The sequence below is a fragment of the Rhea americana genome, unplaced genomic scaffold (genome assembly GCF_003343005.1).
Source record: "Rhea americana isolate MKP2758 unplaced genomic scaffold, rheAme1 scaffold_175, whole genome shotgun sequence".
Lineage (NCBI taxonomy): Eukaryota > Metazoa > Chordata > Aves > Rheiformes > Rheidae > Rhea > Rhea americana.
The window spans coordinates 231,299-259,157 of NW_028185872.1; the positions used below are offsets into that span (position 1 = coordinate 231,299).

General features: G+C 48.8%; 1 protein-coding gene across 1 annotated transcript; it reads left to right on the forward strand.

Moving 5' to 3' along the window:
• Position 1: 1 nt before the first annotated feature.
• On the forward strand, positions 2–27,173 carry CPD (carboxypeptidase D; the record flags this gene model as incomplete). Its single annotated transcript, XM_085301239.1, has 21 exons — positions 2–642; positions 3,083–3,330; positions 11,027–11,169; positions 11,994–12,163; positions 12,746–13,113; positions 13,810–14,001; positions 14,868–15,035; positions 16,254–16,363; positions 16,861–16,963; positions 17,474–17,616; positions 18,226–18,395; positions 19,019–19,330; positions 20,558–20,753; positions 21,146–21,281; positions 22,070–22,219; positions 22,599–22,694; positions 22,788–22,852; positions 23,023–23,154; positions 23,547–23,732; positions 24,054–24,153; positions 24,803–27,173. Coding segments are annotated over 21 exons (4,056 nt in total), but the record flags the coding sequence as incomplete, so codon positions are not given.
• Between the last annotated feature and the right edge of the window lie 686 nt (positions 27,174–27,859).

Here is a 27,859-nt window from a genome sequence, read left to right on the forward strand (position 1 = left end):
GCCGCTCCTGCCGCTCCTGCCGCTCTGCGCCCTGCTGCTGGGCCCGGCGCGCGCCACCCACATCAAGAAGGCGGAGGCGGCGGCGGCGCCGCCCGACGAGCCGCTGCGCTACCTGCACTCGGCCGAGCTGGGCGAGGCGCTGCGGGCGGTGGCGGCCGCGGCCCCGCCGGGCCTGGCGCGGCTCTTCAGCATCGGCGAGTCGGTGGAAGGGCGGCCGCTGTGGGTGCTGCGCCTCACGGCCGGGCTGGAGCCGGCGCGGGCCGGCGAGGAGCCCGGCGGCGCGGCCCTGCCCGGCCGCCCGCAGGTGAAGCTCGTGGGCAACATGCACGGCGACGAGCCGCTGGCGCGGCCGCTGCTGCTGCGCCTGGCGCAGGAGCTGGTGCGGGGCTGGGCCCGCGGCGACGCGCGCGTCGGCCGCCTGCTCAACACCACCGACCTCTACCTGCTGCCCAGCCTCAACCCCGACGGCTTCGAGCGCGCCCGCGAGGGCGACTGCGCCGGCGGCGGCGCGGCGGGCGGCCGCGAGAACAGCCGCGGCCGCGACCTCAACCGCAGCTTCCCGGACCAGTTCGGCGCGGCGCAGCCCGACCTGGAGCCCGTGCCCGAGGTGCGCGCCCTCATCGCCTGGATGGGCCGCAACAAGTGAGTGCGGCCCCCCCTCCCCTCCCCTCCCCTCGGGGCGGCCCGGTTCTGCGCCCCCGGGAAGCGGAGACCGTCGCCGCCCGCTCCCACCGGCCGCCCCGGCCGGCCCTGCGGCCTTGGCTCGCCGCCGGCCGTGCCCGGCGCTGCGCAGCGGGGCTGGGCGCGGGAGAGCCTGTCCTGCGCCAGCTCGAGCCCCGCCAGCGCCCTGGGCGCCCCTTGCCTCCCTGGCTGCTCCCGGGTCTCCCTTCCCCAGGAGTCTGGGAACTTCCCGCCCTCCCTCGTCTGCTTCCTCCTGAGCCTGTCCGTGGGCCTTGCTCTTGGGACCGGTAACGCTTTCATCRTGAGCTGTGCGATGTTTAAGATCAGAGTTAAGAGTATAACTGGTCTGCGTACGCACGTGTCAACAGAGAGGCCTGTTAAGAGTTGCACTGAGCAGGGCTTTCCGTCCCCCCCTTCCCCCCAATTTTGTGTTGCATGGAAAATTCCCTGCGTTTAGCAATACTGCTGCGCGCAGCAGTGTTTCCAAATGCAGGCCCTGCCGCTGCAGCCCCCATCCCTGCCTGTCCTCCTGCTGAGTGCTGAGTGCGTGCGGGACTGAGCCTTAAGTGCCTACACTGCTACATTAGCCTTGTCCCTTCCAGTAAACGAGGACGGGGGTGGATGGTGGCAGTCATCTGTGGTGGAGCAGAGCAGCCTGGGCGGGAAGAGAGTTGCTTGTGAAGTCCAGTTTTGGCTTGCAGCCCTGCAATAAAGGGAGGGGAAGCAAATCTGGAAGAGAATAGTAGCTGGGCTAAGCACCATTTCTTCATTTGCACTGTATTCTCCCTTAGAAAAACTGTGGAACATCCACACTGTTAAGGCAGAGTTATTAAGTTGGTGTAAAACAGGCGTGTGAAGTTGTGTAAAGAAAGCCAGAATGCAGGGTCTGACCAGAGGTGAGCAATGCACTGAAACAAGTTGCTTCCAAAACAGGAGAAAGAAACTGATGGGGCGACTGACTGTGGTACACTGCGGGGCTCTTGGCTCCATCTAAACAAGACGCACAAGCTCAGCATCACATAATGCCTGCTCTGCTTTAAGGCACAAACTTTGAAGAGTTATCTGTATTAAAACTTAGTGGATCAYGGGGCCTTTAGGGTTGATTGCTCTAGAAGAATTCACAACCTGCACCAGTAATTTGCTTGTTTCTAAGAATCTTATAGAGCAGCTCTGAGGCAGCAGTTTGCAGTATGGATCTCTCCAGATTTGATCAAACTCAAAATTAGTTAATAAGGAAAAATCACACATGTTCTTAACATTATTTTGAAAACACATTGCATTTTTAGCAAATGTTTGAGGTGGGATTTCTTTTTGTAAGCCAGACCGAAACAGGAAGAATACAGTGCTTTGTGCATCCCTCTGCCTGGCAGCACCAGTTAATGCTGTTATAATTGTTGTACTAATGTAATCGCTGGTACAAAAATGAATGGGCAAACAGAGCTGTTTGCTCTCAGCGGTGCTAGTGAGCATAATACAACTCCTATTTGAGATAAGGCAAAGGTATTGGTCACRTTGTCTGCTTAGAATCCAAATCACATTTGACTGAAGGAGAAAGTAATTAAGTTCGTTTTCCCTAATACTCTATTTGGTAAAAAGAAGAGTAGAGACATCAGTTTCTGAAGATTTATTGGAAAACTTGCAACTGCCTGTGATTGAATGGAAGTGTGATAGAGGGCATGCTGTGCTGCTGTATGCTCTGACTTGGAATTTTAACAGCTCTTTCACTCATTCAGATTTTATTTATGCAAGTCAGTCCTGCAGTGCATCTCAAGCATTGCTCAAAGCTTCACCAAGAACTTTATGTATGTATTGCTTTATGTGCATGACGCTATTTATCTATGATGGAGTTGAAGGGGTTTGTCTTAAACTGAAGCAAGAAACTTGTTTCATGCCTGGTAATGCCAGATTGGAAAGTGAATAAAGCAGTCCTGAGAGTTAATTTATTGCAAAAAATTTGCTGACTTCCCCAACATGCTCCCACTTGAATGCTGTTCCGATCCTCTAACAATCCTCTCTGCTGTATTAGGGGCTAGTTTTAATAAGAGGAGGGATGTCTCAAAGAACCATTCGTTATCTTTTCGTCAAACAGAAGGCTGCTTAGTGCAGGATGAGTGCCTATGTTAATGTAACCTTGGTGTGGTTAGAACTTAACAGTAGTTATCCCTGCACAGTGCTGATAGAGAAGTGTCTGATTGCTTTTCTTTCAAAATAGTTATACTGTTGAACAAAATAGCGTTACTAAGTGACTGTGTTCTGCCTGATTGATCCCAAATAGACTTTGGAGGTTGCTGGGAATGCTTTGGGTAGGAAAGCAGTGGAGTAGGTGGTTGGGTGGCTGTAGCTGGCTTCCTGATGATGTTGTTCCAGTATGACTCTCTTCTTTCCCCCTTTTCAACCTCAGGTTTCTGCTCTCTGGCAATCTTCATGGTGGCTCAGTGGTTGCAAGCTATCCCTACGATGACTCTCCCACACATAAGCCCACAGGAGTCTACAGTAAATCAGCTGATGATGAAGTGTTCAGATACTTGGCAAAAGCTTATGCATCGAATCACCCCRTAATGAGAACTGGTGTCCCAAATTGTCCGGGTGAGGAGGGAGAAACTTTCCAAGATGGCATCACAAACGGTGCCCAGTGGTATGACGTAGAAGGTAAGATACAGTGATGAATTGCTCTAGTTCTGTTAGTTTGGGTCGTGTGTCTTATAGAAATACTCGCTCTCTCCCGCTGAGAAATGGCATCCACAACAGTGGTGATAAACACAGTGGAAAAGAGATGGTAGGTGAAGTTATATTTTTATTTTATTGAATTGAACTTTCATTGAAGTTGTATTTATATATTTGAATGTGTTCTGACAGCTTGAAATGAAGGAATGTGGCATCATGGGCACACCAGCAAGTGTTTGATGGGAGATATTTAGGTTTATAGGAAACAGATATGCCAGCAAACTGGAGGGTTCTTTCCAACCTTGTTAATGCTTGAGAGTTACCCTGCATGGAATAGGCTTCATTTGCCAAATGCGTTGTCATAGGTCTCAAGACAGTTGCTGAATTTGAATGAAGACACAGAAAAGACAAACTATTGTTAAAGTGTTGGAAATTCAAATTGTATTACACTGAAATGCCAATATTCTGTATTTTTCTTTTTTTTAACCTTCAAACTTGTAGTTTTGTAAAGGATTTTAAAATAACTCACTCTAAAACTATGTAAAATGATATAAATTCAGGGTCTGAACTAACCTAGCTGATTTTACTGGAAGTAGGKTAGGGAGATTTCTATGAACTAGTCTCCTACTAGACTAGTGCAGAGGGTGACAACCAGTAGGGCCTGTTCTGTCCACCAGTGCAGCTGGATCTAGAGGAGATCCACAATTCAGTCTACTGAGGCCTCTAGAGAGCTCCTGTCCTGTCCAGCAGGAAGCTGCGTTACTGAGGTGGTTTGARTATAAGCAAATTATCCCCTGGTACCACCACCGCTGTTCTGTGGGAATGGATAGTCTGGTCCAGCCACACTAGAGGGCTTTTCTGTGTGCTCTGTTTTGCTTAAAACGGGATTTAAGTGGCAGTTTATGTGATGAGATGCTTATGGAGGGAATTCCGTAGGCTAGCAGAAAGGGAAATCTTGGCTGTCTCATTAGAATAAGTTACAGCATTTCCAGTTCCCCTCGCGGATGTCGTACAACCAGAGACTCACCAGACAGTACACTAACTCCTGTGATGAGGGCAAAACAAAAGTCTTGCATAATCGATCCAAGGAAGTTGCATAGCTTTGCTGTGTCTGGACTGCGTTGCTTTTTCTTGTGCCAGAGCTGAAGGGTGATGGCAGAAGTGCTGAGCAAGCGGTGAAACCGAACGTGGTTTATGCTTAATAGCTTACAGCTCAACGAATCCTAAGAMGACGGTGTCTTTCCAAAACATGGGCTTCAGTGCGAGTCGTATGTTAACCCTGACTCCACATCTCTTGGGAAGGAAGGAGAGTGATCCGCTGCTGCAACTGAACACGTCACCTCCATGCCGGAGGAGGAAGTCTTTATTTCAGTGTGGCTGAATCACTCCTGAGGATTTCACTGTTCAAATAAGATGTGGTTTTACCTTTTTCTCTAGCAGCTGTCTCCTTCCCTCCACCCTATTAAGCACACTGGTGCTGGGTTTTTACTGGCTCAAGGTTCACTGCTTCTGTGAAAAGCCCGACGTGAGGGAGGTTTGTGTAATCTTGTGAATCTGCTTACGACTGAACAGGACATCCTGGACGATGTGTGCTGCCTTGCTCTGGTGGCAGCTGCTGCTGGCGGTCGTCTGAATCGATGGTTTGTTAGCTGTAGCGCTCTGTTTTTTTCGCTCTCTTTAACGAACTGGGGTAGTTGTGCTCTGGAGAGTGACTGGCTTAAGAGCTTTTGGCCTGTGTCCTCCTGGGACCGGGGCGAGCGGCACTTTGGCTGCGGCGCGACGTCTCCAGCCTCCCGCCGCGCTGTGGGACGCTTGGAGCCCGCGCGAGCCCTCCCGCGGAGCGCTCGCCGGGGGCTGTTGCGCTGCCCCCCTTTTCGGGCTGCCTGGGCCTCGTGAACCGGCAGAGCAGAGGTTTCGCCTGTCTTCCTCTCGCAGGAAACGACAAGGTGCGAGTCGAGGCTCGTGCTGCTCACGTCTCTGTGCTGCCCTCGTTACGGTTTACGGTCTGTCCAAAACACACCCTGGCGCTCAGCCTCTGTGGAGACAAACCCCTCAGCCGTGCCAAGCCGCAGGCTCGGGCTCACTGCTCTTGGCTGTAGGGGAGTCGTAGATATTGTTGGGAACTGGAAAAAAAAAAACACAATTTGCAGGCTGTCACTAGATAAAACTCTTGACTGCAGCAGTGTATTGACACCAGCTCYTGGAATGAAGCGCTGCTAGAGCTTGGCAGACAGGAGCCTTTAACTACCTGCGCTCTCTCCGCCCGAAGAAGCGATTCCCGTGTGTTTGCTGCGTAAGCTGCACTGCGCGCGCGAGGGGTGAGGGCAGCCCCCGGAGCGCGTCCCGCGGCGAAGAGCTGGGAGTCGAGTGTRACCGCAGGAACTGAGACCTGGAGAAGACACAGGTGAATAACGGATACTTCAAATGCCAGTTTAGACACTGTACGACGTTCCTGTGTCGCTTTGGGGCGTTAGGTGTTGACGATATTTTTAGCAGTGGGTGAGGAGCAGGGAAAGGGGAGCAGCGTGCGACAGAGGTGGCAGAAACGCAGCAGCGGCTGTATTGAGTCATCTGATTTGGTCGGCTCTGTGCCAAGGACTGCTGAGAGCGGTCCTGCTCGTACGCGGACCAGCGGCCCCGTGTCAGTGACTCCAGAATTTAGGTGTATGGTTAAATGAGGCTGGGGAAGTCCCAGCAGCATTGCAGGAGCTCTCTGGGGTGGGCTGAACTCTCGCTGTAACCAGAGCACAAGGTTCTGCGGAAGGTGCAGGGCAAGTGTTTGCGGCCTGCACATCAAGCTGTGCCAGGAAAGACTGCAGGCTCCCAGTGACTTAAAGCCAGGAAAAACAAAAAAAAATGAGAACATAATGTCTCAACAGGTGGGAATTTTCCTGCCACGTTTTATTGTGTGAAATCAAACATACTGGAAAATCAAATGCTGTGGGATTCATTGACCTGGAGTTACCAGTTCGGGTTGATGCTGATGCCAGATCCCATTAACTTTTTCATTGAGTTTGCAAACGATCTCTTGTATGTGTCAAGCTGAGGTGGCAAGTACAAACCATTGGAGTAACTCTTAAGGTTAAGTGTATGCAGAAGAATATGGCTCTCTGCCACACTGCTGAATTTGGCTTCTGCATTCCAGCTGCTATAGATAAGCATGTCTGTGACTGGGATACGTTTTAGAGGCTATCTCTGTGCTACATGCTCTTGCTTTTCCTTCCTTTTTAATCTTCAGGATTTTAACTACTGGGTGGCTGGTTCTGATCAAAGAGGTGGCTGGAGGTCTGGACTGGTGCATGATCCAACTAGTGCTTAATGTAGTGTGGGTCAGTTGAGAAAGGCAGACGGAAGAGTCCATGGGATTTAAAGGCAAACTGCTTAGCTCTTATCTCTTGGGTAGGCATACTTGCCTCCATTTCATAAAGATCACAATTCAGGAACTAAATTCAGTATAACATTCAAGAGAGCGTTTTGTGGACAGCCTTGGAAGGACTTGTCTTCATTTGCAGTCCCTTCTGTAAAGGTATTTTTCTTGTCATATTAAATTTCTGATGCCCAAGTGTTTGAGGTTTTCCTGCTGTCTACTAGCAGGCACTTCTCAGGTGGGGTGTGGAGATGCAGGAATGGTTTGCTTTGAGATTCTGCGTGTACTTGCTGGGCTGTATCATACAACTGCTGGAGCTGGAGACTCAAACCTCACTTCTTCTGAGTTTTAGTGATTGCAGGTTAACGGACTGACATTCTGCTGCCTGTTTGAAGTTGCTACTAATGTCTCGTAGCATGGGAGACCAGTGTGAGCAATCAGTCCTGTCTACAGAACAAGCGACTCGTACTGTCTACTGAATCACATCCTAACTTGCTTTTGCCATCTGCTCTCTGCAGAGCAGACAGGACCATTTCTGTGCTATGACTTAGCTGCAGAAGGTCTCTTATCTCTAGTGTCTGCTCCAGTGAGGTTTAAAATTAGAGAGTTTTATGTGTAGTGCAGTTTGAAAATGAAGTTTTTCCAGGCTGACCTGAAAGGCTGCTTCTGGCATGTGGTGTATTTATGATATCTGGGTCTCTGGGCTTGGCTTTAGAGGGCTGCATTCTCCTGCGTGTCTGCCTAGTGTGGAGCTTGGCAGGGAGCAGAGGCGCGCTGCTCAGCATGAACCATTCAGCCCTTTGGTCTCATAGCTGGATGGAAAATGAGCACTTTTGTGACCTACGGCCAGCTGGTTGGAATTGCCTTGCTGTGGCTGCGAGCTGTTCATTTTACTTTGCTTTCCTCAACAGTGAAATGGGCATGATACTTCACTGGGGGGGCTGAGACTTTGCAAAATGTGAGCTCAAAGACACTTGCTGATAAAAAGGGCTGTATTGAATGCAGCAAACTATCCCAAATAGCACCCGGGCAGATAAGCAGAATATAGGCACTGTAGTTGGGCAGTCCTGATCTCCAGGTGTGCTTTTTCTGCTCTGCTCCGTGAAGGTATTGCTCTACTAATGCTAGGCCATGCACAGATCTCTCTGCTTACCTCCAGATCTTCTGTGTAGCCAAGAGCTGTGCAGGTGGTATTTGGGAAAATATGTAATTCCTTATACTGTAAAAATAACTTTCCTGCTCTGCAGTGGGGCCATATGAAGGCTGAATATGTGCAGCAGATACAATCCAAATTTTCCAGCATGCAATGGACTACTTTCTCGAAGAGGCAGTTTTACCAAAATTGATGTAGCAGGCTCTAATTTAGTCTGTTACTGCTCTATTATGGGTGAGCATCTGTCCTAAATTTACTTGAATGGCAGATGAAGCACTAAATATGCTTCATAATGTGTCTGGTTTTTGTATGGTTGTTTTCAAGTGCCTTAGCTTCCTGCTCTGAACAGATGGTTATAGGCTGGCAAATTGTTTCATTCTGCATGGTGTTTACTGGTGAGAGAGCAGCCTGCTATTGGCCACTCTTCTGAGTTTGGGGCAGGAGCCAAATAATGCTGAATATTGGATTCACAGGCCTTGTCCATCTAACCTATTGGACTGAGCTGTAGAGTTTAAAGTCCTCTAATACTTTCTTTTTTGCTGCTTTTCCTGGATAGGGAAGTCTCTTTTCTGGTTTAGTCCCTGTTCTTGTGCCCACATGCATGCTGCAATGTTCTCTTTCTAGTAGGAAGTGACAATTTGATTTGTTACAACAAAACTTCATGTTCGCTTAGCAGTAGGTTCCCAAAAGAATTGAGAGGAACCGGGACATCTTTGATCTAATGCCATCCCTCCTTTCTTTCCAGGGATCTGTTCTTCTGTATCCTAGTTTATGCTGTAATCTGTTTCTGTTTTACCTGAGTGGGATGGGGTTATTTCAGAGTGGTGGTCTCTGACCTTTTTGGACCAGTGAATGCTAACAACCACCAGACCTGTTGAAAAACTCTGCTGCTTGGTAAAGTGCTGCTGATAGCTTTTCCTGGCTGTGTGTTAAAACAGCCTTTGCAAATACCAGGTAGTGCATTTGCATTCTGGCTATTGATCCATTATGGTCATGAATAATCAGCCAGAGCCCTGGAGGTTCTCTCTGTTGTGAAGCAGCTTGTGAATGGCTAGGAGACTGTTCAGACAAAGCAAATGAACTTTATTAGCATAGCACTAATTTAGCACTTCAGCAGGCAAAACAAAGCATGAGACTACAAGGTATGGATTTCTTACAGACTGGCCTGCTGAGATCCTGCAGGCTGGTCGCATGACACCTTGCAAGTCAGTCTTCTGCTTTCCTTCCTTCTGAAGTTTAGTTGTGGCATCTGGCTCTGGCAGGGAGGTGTAGCTAGGGCAAATTTCATGACAGAGGGGCTTCTGAGAGCTAGCATGGCTTCCTCAGCTGATCCAGAAGAGACCTGGAGAGCTATTCGTTAGGCACTCTAGTTCGACGGTCCTGGACTCTGGGTGTGCTTTTTCTGCTCTGCTCCTACCCATTGCCTGGGCCTCGTTTGTTCAGCTGATACGTGCAGAATTGTACAGTCAGTGTGTGGAGGTTGATGGGCTGAGTGGTCCCAGCGGCTGCTGTGCAGATTGGGATGGAGCCATCTGGGAAATGATGGCCATGGTCTTGGCATGCCTGTCTGCCTGGATTGCAACTCTCTAAGGTGTATAAACCAAAATATATCATCCGTATGCTTAAAACTTAGTGTGATGTGCATTTTCTATATGGACACAACTGTGACCTGGTGGTAGGAAAAGTCCTGTTATATGGCCATGGCATCTGGCCGTGGTCATGCATGATTTCTCAGGGTGACTCTGAAACGTATTTCACAGACTTGTAATGTTTTGGAACATATTTCTTACTCTTAAAAGCACCCACAAATGTTTAGAGGGATGAATATTTGCGGTCTTTAGCAGCTTGCTGAAGTCTGAGCTCCAGATTGTGAGTGTTGATACCTAGAGGAGTGTTCAAGTCCTACTGGTGCATGATTCATACCTGCTTGAGAAACATGTTCACTTGCTGGAGGGTGATTGTAAACTTAAGGAAATGGGATTGGGATACTTGCTGGAACAAGGTGACCTTTCTGATTTGTAGCAGTGCCTGTGATTTCTCTGAAGGGCAAGGATAACCAGATAAACTTAATATCGGGAAATAGCTCTGTGCACCCTCTGTTCTCTGGCTCTCAGGAGGTTTGGCTGGTTTAACATGAAGCTAACAAACTGTCCCCAGATGCTGCAACAACCGGAATTCATCAAGACTGCTACCTTAAACAGGAAGTGTAGTCTGTATGTGGAAGGCTGYTGACTCTGCTGTGGGAGGAGAGTGAGTTTCCAAGTTGGAGTGGGTGGGTAAGCCTGTTCTCTTGCAAGGCCTGGCTGTTGGAGGGTCACAAGAGTCCTAAGAGGTGAGGGAGGTGTCAATGCCCTCCCAGATCAGGAGGAGACTTTTCTAAGGTGTCTTGCAGCCTGCACTGCATGCTGTCAGAAGGACTTCTCYCAGAGCCTCTGCTAGAGCCTCGCTAAAAATCAGTAAATGGATACCCTCAGATAAGGTATTGGTGGAAGAGAACAGGCTGAGGCAGTAGAGAAGGAGATGCATATCTCTCACCTGGTCCTATAGTCTTTGAACTTTGCCTAAGATTTTCTGGGAGCACAGCTATGTGGTTCTTGAATGTGATTCCAGCATGTAGATTTGAGGTGCAAATTCCCAAATTGATAGTCTGCTTTGCTTTTTTGGAGCAGAGGGAGAAGCTTGTTTTGAGTAGAGTAACTTCTCTTGCAGGAGAACCTAAAGGACGCCTGAAGGTGGCTTGGAATGCACAGTAAAGGATTTTGTAGCAGTAATGTTCAAATTTGAGTGTACTTGCCCTGACATCCAGGTTTTGTAGTGTCTGGCAAATGTCTCGACAGTGAAGTGAACCAGTATTTATTGCCAAGAGCTGTGCTGCTCAGTTCAGCTGACAGAGTAGAAAGACTGAAGGAACTGTCATCTTYGAACTGTCAGTAGCTGATCTGAATGGCCCAGTATGCTGGTTACTAGGAGAAAAAGATCTCATTCTCTCCCAGCACCAGCTATCACAGTGATCTGATCTAATTTTTCTCCCTGTTCACACTGGAGCTAGAGCAGCAGCTTGATGAGATGCTGTGGGGGACTGACAGGAAGAGAGAAYGTGCATCCTTTAGAGGGATATCTGTGCATTGCTCCTGTGATGTGTATCTGCCTAATTTTCTCAGGTGGGATGCAGGATTACAACTACGTGTGGGCCAACTGCTTTGAGATCACCTTGGAGCTGTCCTGCTGCAAATACCCACCGACCTCCCAGCTTCAACAAGAGTGGGAGAACAACCGGGAGTCTCTCCTTGCCTTCATTGAGAAGGTAGTGTGGGCTGGAACAGGGCACATGGGCAGCAGCTGTGAAACCTGCATGCCTGTGGTGGGTTGAGAGCTGAACTGTGTTCAGTTGCTCCTGCGGCTGAGTTTGCTGCATGTGATAACATAACTGCTGCAGTTGTGCAAAGGTTGATGTCTAAGAAGCTGCTTTATATCTACCACACCCATGTTTCTACCACAGTTCCCACRTTCTCTAGGATAGCAGAGCTCTTCTGAGAAGGCACTTTGTGTGCAGTGTTGCACAGAGGCACTGAGARATGCAGATCTCACTAAGAAATTCAGAGTACTTGTATGGCCTAAGTGCARTTATTCTCCAACAGTGTTCAAAAGCACCAAGCAACATTGCTGAAGTCTTGGATTGCAGATTGCTGCTGCCAGGCTGTCTCCAGATACCCACGTGTATGTTGAGTGGGTGGCAGTTTAGGCTGGGATGAGAAGCAACCGCGTTTTTGTCCCTGCTGTGGCATGTAACTCTTGTGTGTTCATACTGTTATGTGACCACTGCAGTATCTCTCTCTACTGGTCTCTCCCTCGTCCAGTAGCACAGGTGAACCAGCTTGTGAGCCCATGTGTTAACAAATGAAAGGTTTCTTGGGAAGGATTAATTCTGAGAACTTGCTACCTTCCCAGTGCGTGCTCAAGTTCCTGTCCTTGCAGTCTGGCCAAGCGATGTCTGAATCACAGGTCCTTGTATCCCTTTGCTTGGCAGCTGTCCTGCTCTGCTGCATTTTGGCATGTGGTGGGGGTGCTGGGTAAGGACACAGTTCCCCTGCTGTTACTTCAGCCAGGCYCTTGTGTTGTTTTCCTCAGGTCCACATTGGTGTGAAAGGCTTTGTCAGGGATGTAGTCACCGGGTCTGGCTTGGAGAATGCCACTATCGTTGTTGCTGGTATTGCTCATAACATCACAACGGGCAAATATGGCGACTACCACCGACTGCTTGTGCCTGGGATCTACAATGTGACTGCAGTTGTAATGGGGTAATGTCTCTGTGACAGCCTGGGTCCACACTGCCTACAACTCATGTTACTTTACTTCATTTCTTCCCCTAAGGCATCTTGGTCTGTATTTAAGGGGCTTGGCTGGAAGCTGTGGCAGCTTAGAGCTGTAGCTACGTGGGCTCACCCTATGTGCTGCTGTGGCGTGGGGATGGTGGATGAACAGCATTTCTGTTCCGTTAATTTGATTGCTTCTACCATCCTGCATCTTACTTTCTTGTCAAAGGGGGAAAGGGAAGCACGTCGCCCTGATAAGACATTGTGTTGCCCCCAGTCAGGGTGTAAATGCAGTAATTTGCTGTTAGGCTAGCCTTGTGCTGCTTCCTGAAGAGTCCATAAGCAGGAACTTGTGCCTCTGTGATGCAGCAAGGACAACGGTATAGTTGGTCCCATGGAGTGGGATGAGTCCTGATAGCTTGTTTGCTGGTGAATCTTCCATGTAGGTGTTAGCATCCTGGCTAACGCAGGCTGGGAGGAGGAGGAGGCTAGCGTGGTGGAGAGCCTGCAGGGGGTTCTGGCCCTCTGTTCTGCAGAGCCTCCTGCTGAAACCAGCTCTTTTCTCAGTTACACACCAGTGACCGTGGAGAACATTGAGGTGAAGGAAGGAGATGCAACAAAAGTGGATTTCTCCTTGCAACCAACTGTAATGGCACCAGCTGCTAACCTCACGCAGTTCACAGCAACACCTGCTCCTGTCTCTACAATCACCTCTGCTACTGTGCAGGCAGAGTTCCCAGACCCAACCTCTCTCCATCAGCCAGTCCAACCTGTGGACTTCCGCCACCATCACTTCCCAGACATGGAGATCTTTCTACGGCGATATGCTAACGAGTACCCCAACATAACCCGCCTCTACTCTGCGGGCAAATCAGTGGAACTTCGGGAGCTCTATGTAATGGAGATATCGGACAACCCTGGCATCCATGAAGCAGGTAACCTGGGAAATCCGTTCTTGTGAGGCCCAAATGCAAATGACAGAACCTTTGTTTTGGGAGACYGAAGGGGGAGAGATGAAAGGGGTGGAGATCTGGCACCTGTCTGAAAAGATACTACCTGCTCCTTTCTTTTTGAAAGACTCAGGTGCAGTAGTGGTACTCGTGAATTTTAAAGGTATTGCTAGGGACACCCAGGTTAGTGTTTGGGTTCGGGGAGCTGAAGAAACAAAGGGCCCCCTGCAGCAGTGTCCTACCTTTTTTTTGATGTTGTGGGAATGGAAGGGTCCCTGCCTGCAGGGAACAGACCAAGCAGAGCTTGTCAGCATGCTGGTGTCACTCCCTACCACTAACAGATCAGACTTYGCTGGTCATGAGAATGTCCTGTTTAGAGTCTCTGGGTCTGCACCTGTCACGATCCCTGGAATTTACCCACTGTGTGCAGTTCAGTTCTCACTTCTGCCCAAATTACTGTTCTTCCTGTAAGAAAGGAAAGAACAGTAGCTCACCTGCGATGTGGCACAGCTGCCTCTGTCATGCTCCAAAACTTTGAAGGGTGTATTCCGTCTCCATATTGCTGGGTAAGTGTCCTCCAGCCCTGTAGAAAGGCCTGAGAGGAAAAGGCTCAGGGAAGTGAGATGTCTCCGGGCTTTAACATAGCGGTTATATTTGGCTCTTTGGTGTGGCTCTCTGCAGGTGAGCCAGAGTTCAAGTACATTGGTAACATGCATGGGAATGAAGTCGTGGGACGAGAGCTGCTCCTGAACCTCATTGAGTACCTCTGCAAGAACTTCGGCACAGATCCTGAAGTGACTGACTTGGTCCGGAGCACACGCATCCACATCATGCCATCTATGAATCCTGATGGCTATGAGAAATCCCAGGAAGGTATGCTGTTTGTTCTGAAACACTTGTGGGGTTTCCAGCTCTGAGAAACGGGACTTTGTGTTCATGGTGCCTCTTTGAGAAAAGCTGGAAGTCTTACTGGAGCAGGAGCGCTCTCTGCACGAGGAGGCTGGGGAGAGACTGTTTTCTGGGATGAGTGGGTGGACTGCAGGAAATGGGTGGTCGAGTGATGCTCAGGACGGCTGCAGAGAGCTCTTATGCTTCAGCAGTGCTATATGCTGCCCCTCTTTGGGTCCCCTTATGGTCTGTGGCTTTCCAAAGCTTATTTTAAAAAAGGCATTCCTTTGACATAGCTCATACTTGCTCTGCTTTGGTCCACGTTCTTTGTAACATGTGTTGTGGGAGCCAGGCTGTCTGCTGAGCACTTGTCCAAGGATAATACTGACTTTTATCATAGTGTTGAAATTGGCAAAAAAGTCCTTCGGGGAAGTCTTAAATCTGCGTGGCTATYGCAGATTGGCAGGACAAATCCTGCTCAGAACAATTTTCTAGAAGTAGAGCTCTGCTTGGGTTTGACAAAGAACTTGTCCAGCTGGTTTGAAAAGGTGAGATTTCTGTGGTCGTGACACTTGACTGCTTGGAATGTTCCACAGAGCCTTTCCTCTAGCAGCAGCTGGGCTGACACTGACAGCCTGATCAGGCGCCCCCAGAAACCTCCATGCATGGAGCAGGTGAAGTAGAGCAGGGTTGTTCCAAGCTCTAGCGTATGCAAAGTGAACACTATTATGCTCTCTGCAGTATTTCATTTACCGAAGGTCTCTGGGTCTTCTGTGRCAAGAGGACACAGCCTCCACACTGAAGTGGGAACTTTCATAAGGCACTAATTTGAACATGTGCTTAACTTTCAGGAGACAGAGGAGGCACCGTTGGCAGGAACAACAGCAACAATTATGACTTGAACCGGAACTTCCCAGATCAGTTCTTCCAGGTGACAGACCCTCCTCAGCCAGAAACTCTTGCTGTCATGAACTGGTTAAAGACTTACCCATTTGTACTGTCAGCAAACCTGCATGGAGGTATGCCAGTCAAACCAGGCTCCTTGCCGTGGGCTGAGGTCTGAGGGATGAGATTTGCAGGGATGTCTGCACTCTGCTTTAGGATTGAATTGAGGAGCTCTGGCAGAGAGCTCTCCGTGCTTGGCACTGCTGTGAAATGGCAGGAGCAAATTCAGCCAGGTTCCTGCCCCAGGATGAGACYATCTCTGAAAGGTCTACACAAAAAAATGTCAGTATGGATCAGTAGGCTGGGGTTTGTGCTGCTGGAAGGAAGATCAGAAGGTGCAAACATGGTGAAAACTATGTCTCCAAACACAATTTATAGGGTGTTGAAGAGGCTGCTAGGACGGTCTTGGCTATTCCTCTGAAGGGGACGTGTGCATTGGGGGGTAGCTGGTACCTTGTCTGTTGAGAGATGGGGCAGGTGGAGTGGATTCTCTGGTCAGCTGCTGTTGAGCAGTTGGTTCTGTGTATGTGAAAGTGCTGTGGCTGTTGGGGGTTTCATAATATTTATGAAGTGAAGGGAACGAGATATAATCCTGAGGGTTCCTGTCTTGAATTGCCTGGCGGAACTACGAAATTTGCTGTAATTTAATTATCTTTAATTTAGAGTGATCTAAATTAAGTCTCTGCATTGCATCTTATTCCCTAGATGGTTTGTCTGCTGGCTTGTAGCTGTAGTAACTTGCAGGTGGTTGCTTTGTACCAGTATGTTAAATTCTGTAGCACAGAAATACCTTGCATGCATAAGAGGCAGCTGGCAGGTCTCCAGCACCAGAGAGGTCCCACAATACTATTAGTACAACTTACTGAGGGAAAACCTGAATAAGCCAAAGATGTTAAAACCTACCAGTGCTTACAATAAACTCTAGAAGGCTAGAAAGATGCAGTAATTGGGCCAAGAGTTCCATGTATGTTCTGGGAAATTCCTTCCCTTGCTTTTTCTCCTTCAAGAAAGTGATAACTACAAGTTTGTCCTCATCTCTCCTGCATGTAAAAGCCAAACCTTTAATGCGTTGTGGCTTGGGTTCACTTTCCCAACTGCGTGCGGTCTTATCTCTTCCTGTGCTTTTGTTGTCTCTTCTATCCATTGGGTTTAGTGCTATATTTAATGCCAAATCTTAAACACAAGACCTAGTTCCTGTCAGTCTTTGAAGGGGGGGGGGAAACTTCCCCTATTAGGTTGAGAGATCACTTGGAAAGTGCACAGATATGAGTCAAATCTTGTTCCCCCTGCAGGTTCTTTGGTGGTTAATTACCCCTTTGATGATGATGAACAAGGAATAGCAATATACAGTAAATCCCCAGATGATGCTGTGTTTCAACAGCTGGCACTGTCCTACTCCAAGGTAAAACTCTGATGTGAAAACAAGCACCTCCTGCTGCATTAGCTCCTGATTCTGTCACAACCCTTCTAAGCTGCTRTTAGAAAAGAGGTGCAGGTACTGTTTCCATGTGGGTCCTCAGTGTAGCAGGCCCCTTGAGTTACAGCAGAAAGGTCCTGCAGGAGGCTCTTGTTGCCTGAACAGATGCCTGCATGCTCTGTTTGCGGGCACTGCAGGAAGAGCGCTCTGTGCAGGTATGGGGTCTGTAACTGTGGGTTACTCTCATGCATGCACTGAAGAGTGGTAGAAAATGCTGTGCATGGGTCAGGAGTAAAGCAAGTATGTCAGTGACTTGTGTTTGGATGCGGGCGAGGTCTGCTTGGGCTGCAGCTGTACAAATGCACACCTGCRTGAACCTCTTGTGTTTGGTAGCCCCCAGTCTGTGACTAATGTTAGAACAAAAKCACCAGCAGCGGTGGAATGCAGATGCTCAGCTTCACATATTGCATTTTGTTTTTCAGGAAAATACACAGATGTATCAGGGAAGCCCATGTAAGGACATGTACCCCACTGAGTACTTCCCACATGGCATCACTAATGGGGCTCAGTGGTACAACGTTCCAGGTAAAGTGGATGTGGAATATGTATGTCTGCAACTTTAACAGTGCTGGACCTTAAGTCTCTCAGGTTGTTCATGTCCAAGCTAATGCATGTGCAGCTTTTAAAGCTCAGACTGATCAATCACAAGATCTGCACTGGTCTGCCCAAATTATGGGAACCTCGGTTTCTTTTATAACTTCTTAAATAATGTAGTCAGATTAAGTTATTCCTGAGGGAAATAATTTATACTCTAGTTTATTTTCTAGCTACCAGCAAAGTGGTTTCATAAAACTTTATGGCACTATATTAGCATGAAAGGCATTTACAAGAAGGATGGTTATTTGTCTGCTATTTTGGCATCCTTTTGAAGCTTGAATCTTGCCTTGTGTAAAAACCTTCTCTCTGTAGCTATAAAATGCATGCTGTAGTCAATATTTCATCTTTCACTATTCTCTGATTTTTTTTTTTTTTTGAGCTATACTACTGTTGCCTTCAGGAGATCTTGTCAAAACTTTTTCTGCGTTCCTGTTGTAGGTGGGATGCAAGACTGGAATTACTTAAATACAAACTGCTTTGAAGTGACCATTGAGTTGGGCTGTGTGAAATATCCAAAAGCAGAGGAGCTGCCAAAGTACTGGGAGCAGAACCGCAGGTCTCTTCTGCAGTTCATGAAACAGGTGAGATGCTTTGACCCCAAGCAATTGTGAGTTGCCCCTTGGGATCTGCATTAGACATGCCAGGATGAATAGGCCAATCTGCGGGCTGAAGTGAGTGCTGCTTCCTGGCCAGATCAGTACCTGCTGAACAGAAATCAGAACGTGTCTTGGCTCCCTCTCTCCCCTCCTCCTCAACTTATCAAAAATGCATATTGAAACAGCAGCCAGCAGATGCAGAGGTAGGCTTTTTATTTACAGATATTGTGGCTTTCCTAAGACTGGAGTGGCCTTTATGTGCTGTTCCCCGGGGATCTGAGATGGACCTGGCAGTAGTGCTGTGCACCTGGGGCATGCAAATAAAGGTGTGGAGCAGAGTGCTGTGGTGGCACTGCAAGGCAAACAATTGCTCATTGTGCTCATCAAGTGACCTCTGTCCATGCTGGCTGCTAGCAGGTTTAACCTGAACTCTTTTGGAACATGTTGCTCCACCAGGATTGCTGTGCCTCGCAGCCTGGGAGCTGACGGTGTCTCCGTATCAGTGCTCCCCCAGGGGTGTGTGCAGTGGGAGGCAGTGGGCCATCTCATCCCTGCATGGGCTGGCACTGACCAGTGCTCCGGGTCTGTGCTCAGGTTCACCGCGGCATCTGGGGATTTGTGCTGGACGCCACGGACGGAAGCGGCATTCTCAATGCCACCATCAGCGTTGCCGACATCAACCACCCAGTCACCACCTATAAGGATGGAGACTWTTGGCGCCTGTTGGTCCAAGGGATGTACAAAATCACGGCATCTGCTCGAGGGTGAGACAGCTGCGGCACAAGGAACAAACAGTTACAATGTTGAACCTTCCCAATCAGGAGTAGGCCAGTTCCCTCTGCCTTCAGCAACCGTAGGCATGGATGTTTCCCCTGCTTTTTGGCCTATGCAGAGTTAATAAAGTGATGGTACCCTGATATCAAAGGCTGCTTGGCTGGTRACAGTGTAGAATCCAAATCTTCCTATGTTTGGAGGTGGTGAGAGGCTTTCCGTAGGGAAAGAGTTGTTAACCTAGTGTCCTTAGGGGAAGTCCTCTTGCAGGCAGCTGCCCACACTAATAAGTTCACTTTTGCAGCTGGCAGGACCATGTTGTTCTTTGAACCCACAGGGTTCAGCTGCCTGACTTGTTCCCCTGCTTGTTTGCCATGTAACTCTGCAAAGCCAAAGCCAAAAGCAGCCCAGCACCATGCTGATCCCTGATTTGCTTCCTGTCCTCCCAGTATTCCTGTGTCCCTTTGGAGTGTCTTTGATTGCTCTCATGCTTCTCAGTCTTTTGGCTGGGGAGCAGTAGCAGTCCCATATGGGTGTCTGTCTGGGAAAGGGAGTGGCTTCATGAGTGGGGCCTTGAACCCCTGACGTTTCCTCTTGCCTTCTCTTCCCTGGGCAGGTATGATCCAGTAACTAAGATGGTGGAGGTTGACAGCAAAGGTGGGGTGCAGGTAAACTTCACTCTTTCACGGACAGACTCCAAAGTGGAGGAGGGGAAAGTGCTGGTCCCGAACACTCCAGACACCAGCGATCCCAACGAGAAGGAGTTTGAGACACTAATCAAAGATCTCTCTGCTGAGAATGGCCTGGAGCACCTCCTGCTTACTTCATCGGGAGATATCTCTCCGTATCGATACCGTCCTTACAAGGACCTCTCGGAGTTCCTCCGAGGCCTCAATCTGAACTACCCTCACATCACAAATCTCACCAGGTAGGAACTCAAAGCAGCAGCACTCAGCTCCTACCTGAGCAGCAACCTGTAGCAGGGCAGCAGTGAAACGACGTGAGCCAAGAACACGTAGCACGGAGACAGGGAGCATGTCCCCTTCCTCCGCTGTGGTGCCTGAGTTCAAGAGAGCCCCAAGTGTAAGGGCATGATGTCAGAGCCTTAGATGCAGAGACTTAGGGATGCGTCCACATGCTTTTCCCTGAGACATCGTTTCATTGCCTTAAATCTGGGGCACTGTCAGTTCTCCAGGGATGCTTGAAACTGATGGTATTCCTGACATYGATATCCCAAGTTTCTTCAGATATCTCAGTCCATGCTGTCATATCTCGATTTCCTCTTTTCCAAGTTCTTTCTGATATCTACCCTGCTAAACAGTCCCCAACAAAAGCGATTAAGTTTGTATTACAAATCTCAAATGGCCTTTCTTTATCTACCTTCAGATCTTAATTTCATAGTGTTCAAGCTGACTTGCCTTGAGTCAAGGTCTCTGCCCTCCTGCAGAGACCAGCTGTCTGTAATCCTCTGCTCTTCCTTGTGACCTGCAGCACTGTTGCACGCTCTCAGCTTCAGAAGGCACAAATCTGGCCTCTGTGTCCCAGGACCTTGTTTGCTTGCTGTTACAGGCACAATGTGCTCATTTGCTGGCCCTGCTGGTGCCAAGGCTGTTTCCCTGATCTGTAGCTTCTATTGTCTTTCCAGTTGCATCAGCCCTGATTCTATTCCTTGCTTTGCTTGCATTCGGTTTGCTCACTTAGTGGCACAACTGTAGTAACAATCTCTGCGTTACTGGAAGTAGGCCTGCTTTTGTCCTCTGAAGTGGATGCTTTTATAAATTTGTTTGATATCTAGATGTATCCCACTCTRGAAAAAAAAAATTGGAAGCGCAGAGCCAGTTAGGAGTTCCCACATAYACAGTAACATTATAGGCTATACACAGATGTCCAGAGCATTGGGTGTCCTCCCACATCTGGGCCTGAATACATTCTCGTGCGGATGCTTCTGTTCAGACCACATTCATCATGAATGTGGTTCAGTGCTGCTGCTAATCTTCATTTATGATGCAGTTGATTTTTGTGTGTCATTTGCCTTTGCTGTCTCCTCAGAGAGGTGGGCAGTAGTTCTTTTCTACGCCAGGATTTTTCCCTAAGGCCAGGCTAGGGGTTCGGCTCTGTTCCTGGGCTGATGCTCCAGTTTCTCATTTCTTGGCAGTTTGGGTCAGAGYGTCGAGTTCCGTCAGCTCTGGTCCCTTGAAATCTCCAATAAGCCCAACCAGACTGAGCCCGAGGAACCGAAGATCCGCTTTGTCGCTGGTATTCATGGAAACGCTCCTGTTGGTACAGAGCTGCTCCTGGCACTGGCAGAATTTCTCTGCATGAACTACAAGAAGAACGCTGCTGTTACAAAGGTGAGGAGCTAGTGCAGGAGGCCGTATGGGAGCCCTACAGTTAAATCCTGTGAAGAGGGTGCTTTTTGGGAGAGACTTGCCTTGTTAATGCTGACTTGGGGGTTGCAGCGGTCCCATGAACAGCGGGGARGTGTGAAATCTGGGGGGGCCAGTGGGAACCCCTCTCAACAGCTACCTGCTCTGACTGCCAGAAGGGAGTCCTTGTGGGACTGCAGCTGGTGGGTAGTATCTGTCTGTTCCTCRCTTGCTGACTGAGGAACACCATTCTTTCTGAAAACAACACTCAAGACTGATGAAATAAATATAAGCAGTGGTTCCTAGGATGAGATCCAGGCAAATGAGATGTACAGAGAATTAATCCTACTAATTATACTTCATTTATTTTTGCCCAGCTAATTGACCGAACCCGGATTGTGATTGTGCCTTCCCTGAATCCAGATGGACGTGAGATAGCACAGGAGAAAGACTGCACATCAAAGATGGGCCAGACCAATGCTCATGACAGAGATCTGGACACAGACTTCACAAGTAAAGTGAATTGATGCATAGTGTCTCTGTAGAAATGTCAGTTGTTGTAGAAGTTTTCTGCTCTATCTATTGTAGGCTTGGGCATAGTCATTTGGTTGCAGGGTCTAGCTGTAAAGAGAGCAATRTTCTCACCATAGAGCCTGGGCAGCACAGCTGCTGGGAAATTTCCAAAGCTTGAATCTGCCTTAGGGGTGGTAACATGCTGTTCCTTGTTTGCAAAGGAGAAAAGGAAGCAAAGTTCTTTAGGGATAGTCTAGAGATCAGACAACAACTAATGTTTTTACTGTTAATTGATTTCTTCCAACTCCCAGTTTCTGAAAAATGCCCTCCATTCATACTTCCTGGAAACGGTCTCCTTTTTCATGCCTTTCTGGTTCCTGTGTAATTGCTTTGTGTATCCAGAGCTCTATACTAGAGTACCATGCCCACCTCTCCTGGAGTGGAGGTGTTCTCTCTAACTGTTTTTTGTTGGGATCATCCCAAATGCCTTCTCTGGAAAATGTATTCAGTGACATTGAGGAGGACAAGCACACAAGGCACACTTTGTGTTGTCACAATAAATAGCTTGGGGAAATAGCATTGCTGTCAGATTTATTTAGCTTTGCAGACAAACACTGCCACTGGGTAGTATGGACTAGGTGCAGTCTGCTGGGAGCTAACAAAAACCTTGCAATACATGCAGCAGGCTTAATTTCAGGCATTAACAAAGAACATACTTTTGCTGGCTTCTCAAATAGCAGAAGAAGCTGTTGTCAATTCCCTTTTCTGTTTCTTGTTCTGGTTTACAGGCAATTATTCCCGATACTCAGGAACACGAGAGCCTGAGACCAGAGCCATCATAGAGAATTTGATACTGAAGCAGGATTTCAGCCTGTCTGTTGCGCTGGATGGTGGATCTCTGCTTGTCACTTACCCATATGATAAGCCAGTGCAGACAGGTATGATTAACTTCTCTAAGGCCTTGCATGCACATTATACTCTCACCTCCTTTTGTGTTCAGCCCTTTGTGTCTGGATGGTGGGTGGCAGTCTGTTTTAGGGGATTTTAGGTTTTCTCTAATAGTGAAGGAATGTGTCAAAAACAAACTGTATACTGGCTTTGGCAGGGGAAAAGGTGAAATGCTGTGGAAATGGGAAAGGTGAAATGCTGTGGAAATGGGAAAGGTGAAATGCTTTGTTTCCTAGCTTTATCCTGTGAGGTTTGTCAGCTTTACTAAATAATGTGTGACCGTTCAACATAGGATCATAGGGGATGGTAGGATCCACTCCCCTCGTGAGCAAGAGCTATATTCTCAATGTCACACCCTTCTCTTTATAGTGGAGAACAAAGAAACACTGAAGCATTTGGCATCTGTATATGCAAACAACCATCCATTGATGCATTTAGGCCAGCCGGGCTGTCCAAATAAGTCAGGTATGTTTGGTCCAATACTTTAACTGCTGGCCAGCTCGTGATAGACTCTACTAGGAGCAGATCTGTTTGATAACTGTGTTCTTGCTGTTGCAGATGAAAATATTCCTGGGGGTGTGATCCGTGGYGCTGAATGGCACAGTCACCAGGGAAGTATGAAGGTACTTCATGACAACACAGGCTTTCCACCTCTGTAGACTTGGCTTTAAATGAGCATTAAAAAACATACTTTTGATGTCTGCGCAAAACTCTGCCCCTCCTTTAGTTGCATCTTTGCAAAGCTTAGTAGATACCASCTCTCATGTCGTAACTGTGGTTTTATTTTTTGCAGGATTTCAGCATTATGTTTGGTCATTGTCCTGAGATCACTGTTTATACCAGCTGCTGTTATTTCCCAAGTGCAGGACAGCTCCCCAGCCTGTGGGCAGACCACAGGAAGTCTCTCCTTAGCATGCTTGTGGAGGTGAGCAGCAGTTTGTGCGAAGAAATTCTGGCAAGGAATAAAGGYAGTGGGCTAGGTAGAGGGGAGGAAGGAGTTGAGCATAGTGATCCAGTGTGTTTTTATTGGCGTTTTATAGCTGCAGGTGGTCCTGATCTAGACTGCATGAGGCATGGATTGAACAGAGGCACTAAATGACTGGGAAGTTTATTGATTTGGGAGTTTAACTTCCATGCTGTTTTGTCCCAGAGTGGGCTGAACAGTCATTGGCAGTGTTGTGCATTCTTGTTTCTTGCAGGAGGTTAGGAATGGAGGATGGGCTSTATTTTAGGGGATGGAGTTTAGATCTTATTTTACTTAAAAATGTACCAGACTCTTCAAGTTGAACATGAAGTGTTTGAACTGCTTTATTTCAGGTTCATAAAGGAGTCCATGGATTTGTACAAGACAAGAGTGGCAAGCCGATTTCTAAAGCCACTGTTGTTTTTAATGAAGGTTTGAAGGTCTATACTAAAGAAGGTGGCTATTTTCATGTGCTGTTGGCTCCAGGTTTACATAACATCAATGCTATAGCTGATGGGTACCAGCAGAAGCATGTCAAGGTATGTGAATATCAGTGTCAGATTTTCTTTGCCCTGTTATGCAGAGGCATCCTTAGATGCTCACACCTGGGCTCTGCCTTGTTGGCTGTGTTTTAAGTGCTGGCTGTGTGCCCAGAGTAGCTGTCTTCTGTCTTGACAGAATGGATGGAGGAGAATTTCTCAGCACAGCAGGGTTGTTCTGAGCAATAGCTTTTCTCTGCATTATACTCATTTTTCGGCACCTGCCTGGTCTTGCTCTGGTTACCAAATGCTTCTCTTCTCTGGAATCTAACAGAGGTGTAAGCCTTGAGATAGTCTGAGCTCTCACRTATGTCTTTGCAGGTCTTGGTTCGCCATGATGCACCTAGCTCTGTATTCATAGTGTTTGACATGGATAACAAGATATTTGGCCTGCGAAGGGAGCTGGTTGTAACTGTTGCAGGTACTGTGAGACTTACTTGATCCAATCTTTGAGCCTTGCTTCCTATGACTATTTGTCCTGACAAGGACTCCTGTCTTGGAACTGGAAAAGTAGCTAAAGGACATGGACCACCTCCTGCTTTCCCTTGTGAACATGTGCTTGTCCTTGAAAACGGGTCCAGTAGCCCTTGGATCTGGTAGTGCTGGGCTGACGAATGGGAAGGAGGAGGGGAAGAAATTGAAACCACTACGGGGATCTAAAACGAACCAAAATGGACTTTGAGGTGGTTGGAATGGACACAGCCTGTTTGGGTGTGGAGCTGGGAGTTGGAGGCCTTGCACCTTTCCCAAGGTTTCTCTGGGTGGTATGATACTGGGTGAGCATGAAGAGATTTTCTGTCAAGGTGGCAGTTGCTGGAGTGACCAGAGTATAATCCCAGTGGTCTGCAGAGGAGCTCAGGACATGAGCCCAGAAGGTAAAGCTAGTCCAGTCCTGTTCTGGAAGCAACTCTCGTGTGGTATTTTTTCTGTCACCAAAGAGGAAGGAGCCAGGGTCACAGTGGAGTGAGGAAAAGTGGCTGTGATTGTAGAAGGGAAGAGATACAGTGGGAATATAGGAACTTCCACGGTGGAGGAACATGGCATTAATTTCAGTGTCTTCTACTTGGCAGGTGCCAGTATGTCTGCTCTGGTACTTACCGCCTGTATCATCTGGTGCGTCTGCTCAATTAAGTCCAACAGACACAAGGATGGCTTCCACCGCCTCCGCCAGCACCACGACGATTATGAGGATGAAATCCGCATGATGTCCACTGGCTCAAAAAAGTCTCTCCTGAGCCATGAATTCCAGGATGAAACAGACACTGAAGAAGAAACACTATACTCCAGCAAGCACTGACACCTCCCAGGCAGAAAAGGAGGTTCCCCATGGACCAGCCCTGGTGGGAGGGAGGCAATTCCTGTGGTTCAATTTTGGAACATTAGCTTGCAGGACRTGTCCTCCAGCAGTGTGAGTGACAGCTCCTGACTTCCCCTCTGCTATTGCTATGTTCCTACTTAYGTGCAAGTCAGGGAGTGCTGGAGGCTGTGTTCAGGCTAAGGACATGGCTTGTTACACTTCTAGGTCAACATCTGGAGGTACATGTACAGAGTTGAAAGGTAATGTAATAGGATGGCTAGCAGAGTTTCTAGGACTTTCCCAGCATCTCAACACACTGATCAGATGGTGGGGAAGTGCCCCAAGACCTGCGTAGGGTCACAGTTCCAAAACTCCAAAGCGGTTTCTCTACTTGTTTTGAATTCTTTTTTTCACTCTGTACCTGGGTAAGCCTCATCCTACATGGACACAAAGTTCTGCAGAGCAGCCCTAGGAAACAGACTGCACTTTGTTCTCAGCTGCTCCTTCAGAGCTTTTTTCCACCTTCGATGCAGTGGCCTACTGTGCTCTGTAGTGGGTGCTGAGCACCTCTAATATGTTGCTAGTTCTCATGCAGTGACCTGGAGGAAATCACATTGTTTCTTGATGTGAGCTGGAGAAAGAAGCACATGTCAGAGCTTCAGTGAACTCTGACAAAGTCCAGGCATTTGCCAGCTCTGCAGTACTGCTGTTCCTTCTTTCTGAGGAAGAAAGAATCCCTGTCTCCATCACCCCTGGTTGGTTCTCATTTATGTAGACGTGGCCTTTGTGGTCTTGTGTTGGCATTATAGCAGCACACTGTCCAAAAGAGCAACTGGAGGTTGTTCCAAGCAGAGAGAGAGAACTGATTAGGGTGGATACTGTAGAAAGCAACTAGTTACTGACTCTACCTGATGAGTTTTTGCTAGTCTGCCATGATTCATGGAGAAACTCACTTAAATCTGGCTACTGCTTCTTGAATGTTATTGGAGTAGCTGAGAGAGGTTGTGGAGCCTCCATGGCSCAGCCTGAGTCTTAAATTTTGAAGAAAAGCTGCACCTTTTGCCTCTGTCTACCTAATACCATTTAGTGATCCAGGTATTTTGAAATCACCCTCTGATCAAGCCCTGGTGGTGGTAGCTCTACCCAGCATACAGTCTACCACCAGCAGTGTACTGAAGTACGTAGCAAGAGCTCCACCTGCCTGTATCTCTGCAGCATGTCTGCTGCTTCAGGGCCTGAGGCAAGGAAGGGTGTGCTGAAAAGGGGGAGGAAGGGGGAAGCAGCCAAATTTGTTCTGTAGCACTTGGCAGGAATTTTGAATGAAGAGCTGCAGCATGCATCTCCCAAATCCATTAGCAACACAGAGTCCAGGAACCTGTGACTCCTTAAACGTTTGATTTCCAAAGCCTTTATATATTGCTAAAGCTCCTGTGCTTTCTGGGCAGAAAGCTAGCACTGGAGCACAGGCACTTTTTTTTTATTTGCCTGGCTGCTCATTCTCTCTTTTAATACTTGCCCCACTGACCCAAGCTCCCTGGTGCAAGAGCCYGGTGTGCTACAGTTGTAGGCGTCCCGTTTGGTTCTCTGCTGGCCTCGCAAGGTCCRTTAGTGACACGTGCTGCTGGGCCGTATCTCCTGGGGTGGGAGCTGTTCAGGGGCCTCCCAGCCCGTGGGTGTGTGGTGTCATGCTGATGGTTTCATCAGCTGCATGCTGATCTCGTGCAGCTCAGCAGAGGGACTGAGACAACCCCTAGACACCACTATAACTTTCTCCCTATTTAATGGGAATTACAGTGCAAGAAGCACTCGATGAAAGCTGGCTGGGGCAGTCGGCTAGGAGTGGGAAGATGGAGCCGAGCGTTCCCTGCGCTCCCGCGGCCCYGTGTCGCTGCGGTGCACAAGAGCTGTTCTCGCCGCCCTGCGTTTCTGCAGGAGCCGTAAGTGTCCCGTGTGCCTGGTCCCGGCTCACCCCGCTGGATGTGGCTTGGTGCTGCGCTGCGACCCTGTCCTGCGGGTAAAGGGGCTGCAGCGGGCCAGCGCTCGGCAGTGCTAAACCTTCCTCATCTTTGAACTCTCCCTCTTTCTAAGGCCTTTAACAAGGGATGCAGCTGAGGTTTTCTAATAAAGCTGGTTTTGCAAACTGCTCTCAGGTCTCTGGCCTCTTTGCCCTTGCAGCAGGTAGCGAGCGGAGCTGGCCGGGCGACGGCAGCTCCGTCGCGCTAGCAATAAGTCCCACCAGGAATCCCGTGTGCAAGAGCACTGGATCGGCCCTCCCTCCCCCCCCAAGGATACAGTGTGAAATTAGCTGCAGCAGCTGCGTATTTTTTAAGGTGTGTGGGTTTGGATTATCTCGCAAACGCGCGCAGGCTTCTCTGCCCGGGCGCTGCCTGGTCCCTGCCGCGAGGTCGGCCCGGCAGCAGCGGGCTTTCCGTCGGCGGCCCCGGAGGAGCTTGCTCGGCCTCCCGTCCCCGTCGCTCTGCCCGTGGCTAGCGGAGGTGCCCGCGCCGCTCCTGGCCGGGCCGCTCTCCCCGCGCGCCTGTCTYGGGGCGCGTAGGTCTGCGCGCTCTGCCTTCGAATTACGTTTCTCCGAGGACTCGAGCCGGCGGAARTCCAGCGTCTGCGATGTGCGAGCCGCCTTTCTGGGCCGGCGGGAGCGTCCTCTGGTTTTTTACCTGTGTACCGAGATCTAATAATCTGTATAAAACTATTTTGATGTCTGGGTGCGTCTCGTGCTTCCTGATTTCCAAGCTGGGGCAGCGCGGCCGGTGCCCGTGCTGGGCAGGCTTGTCTGTGCCGCCCCCCGGGCTGGAGCCCCCCTCCCCTCCCCTCC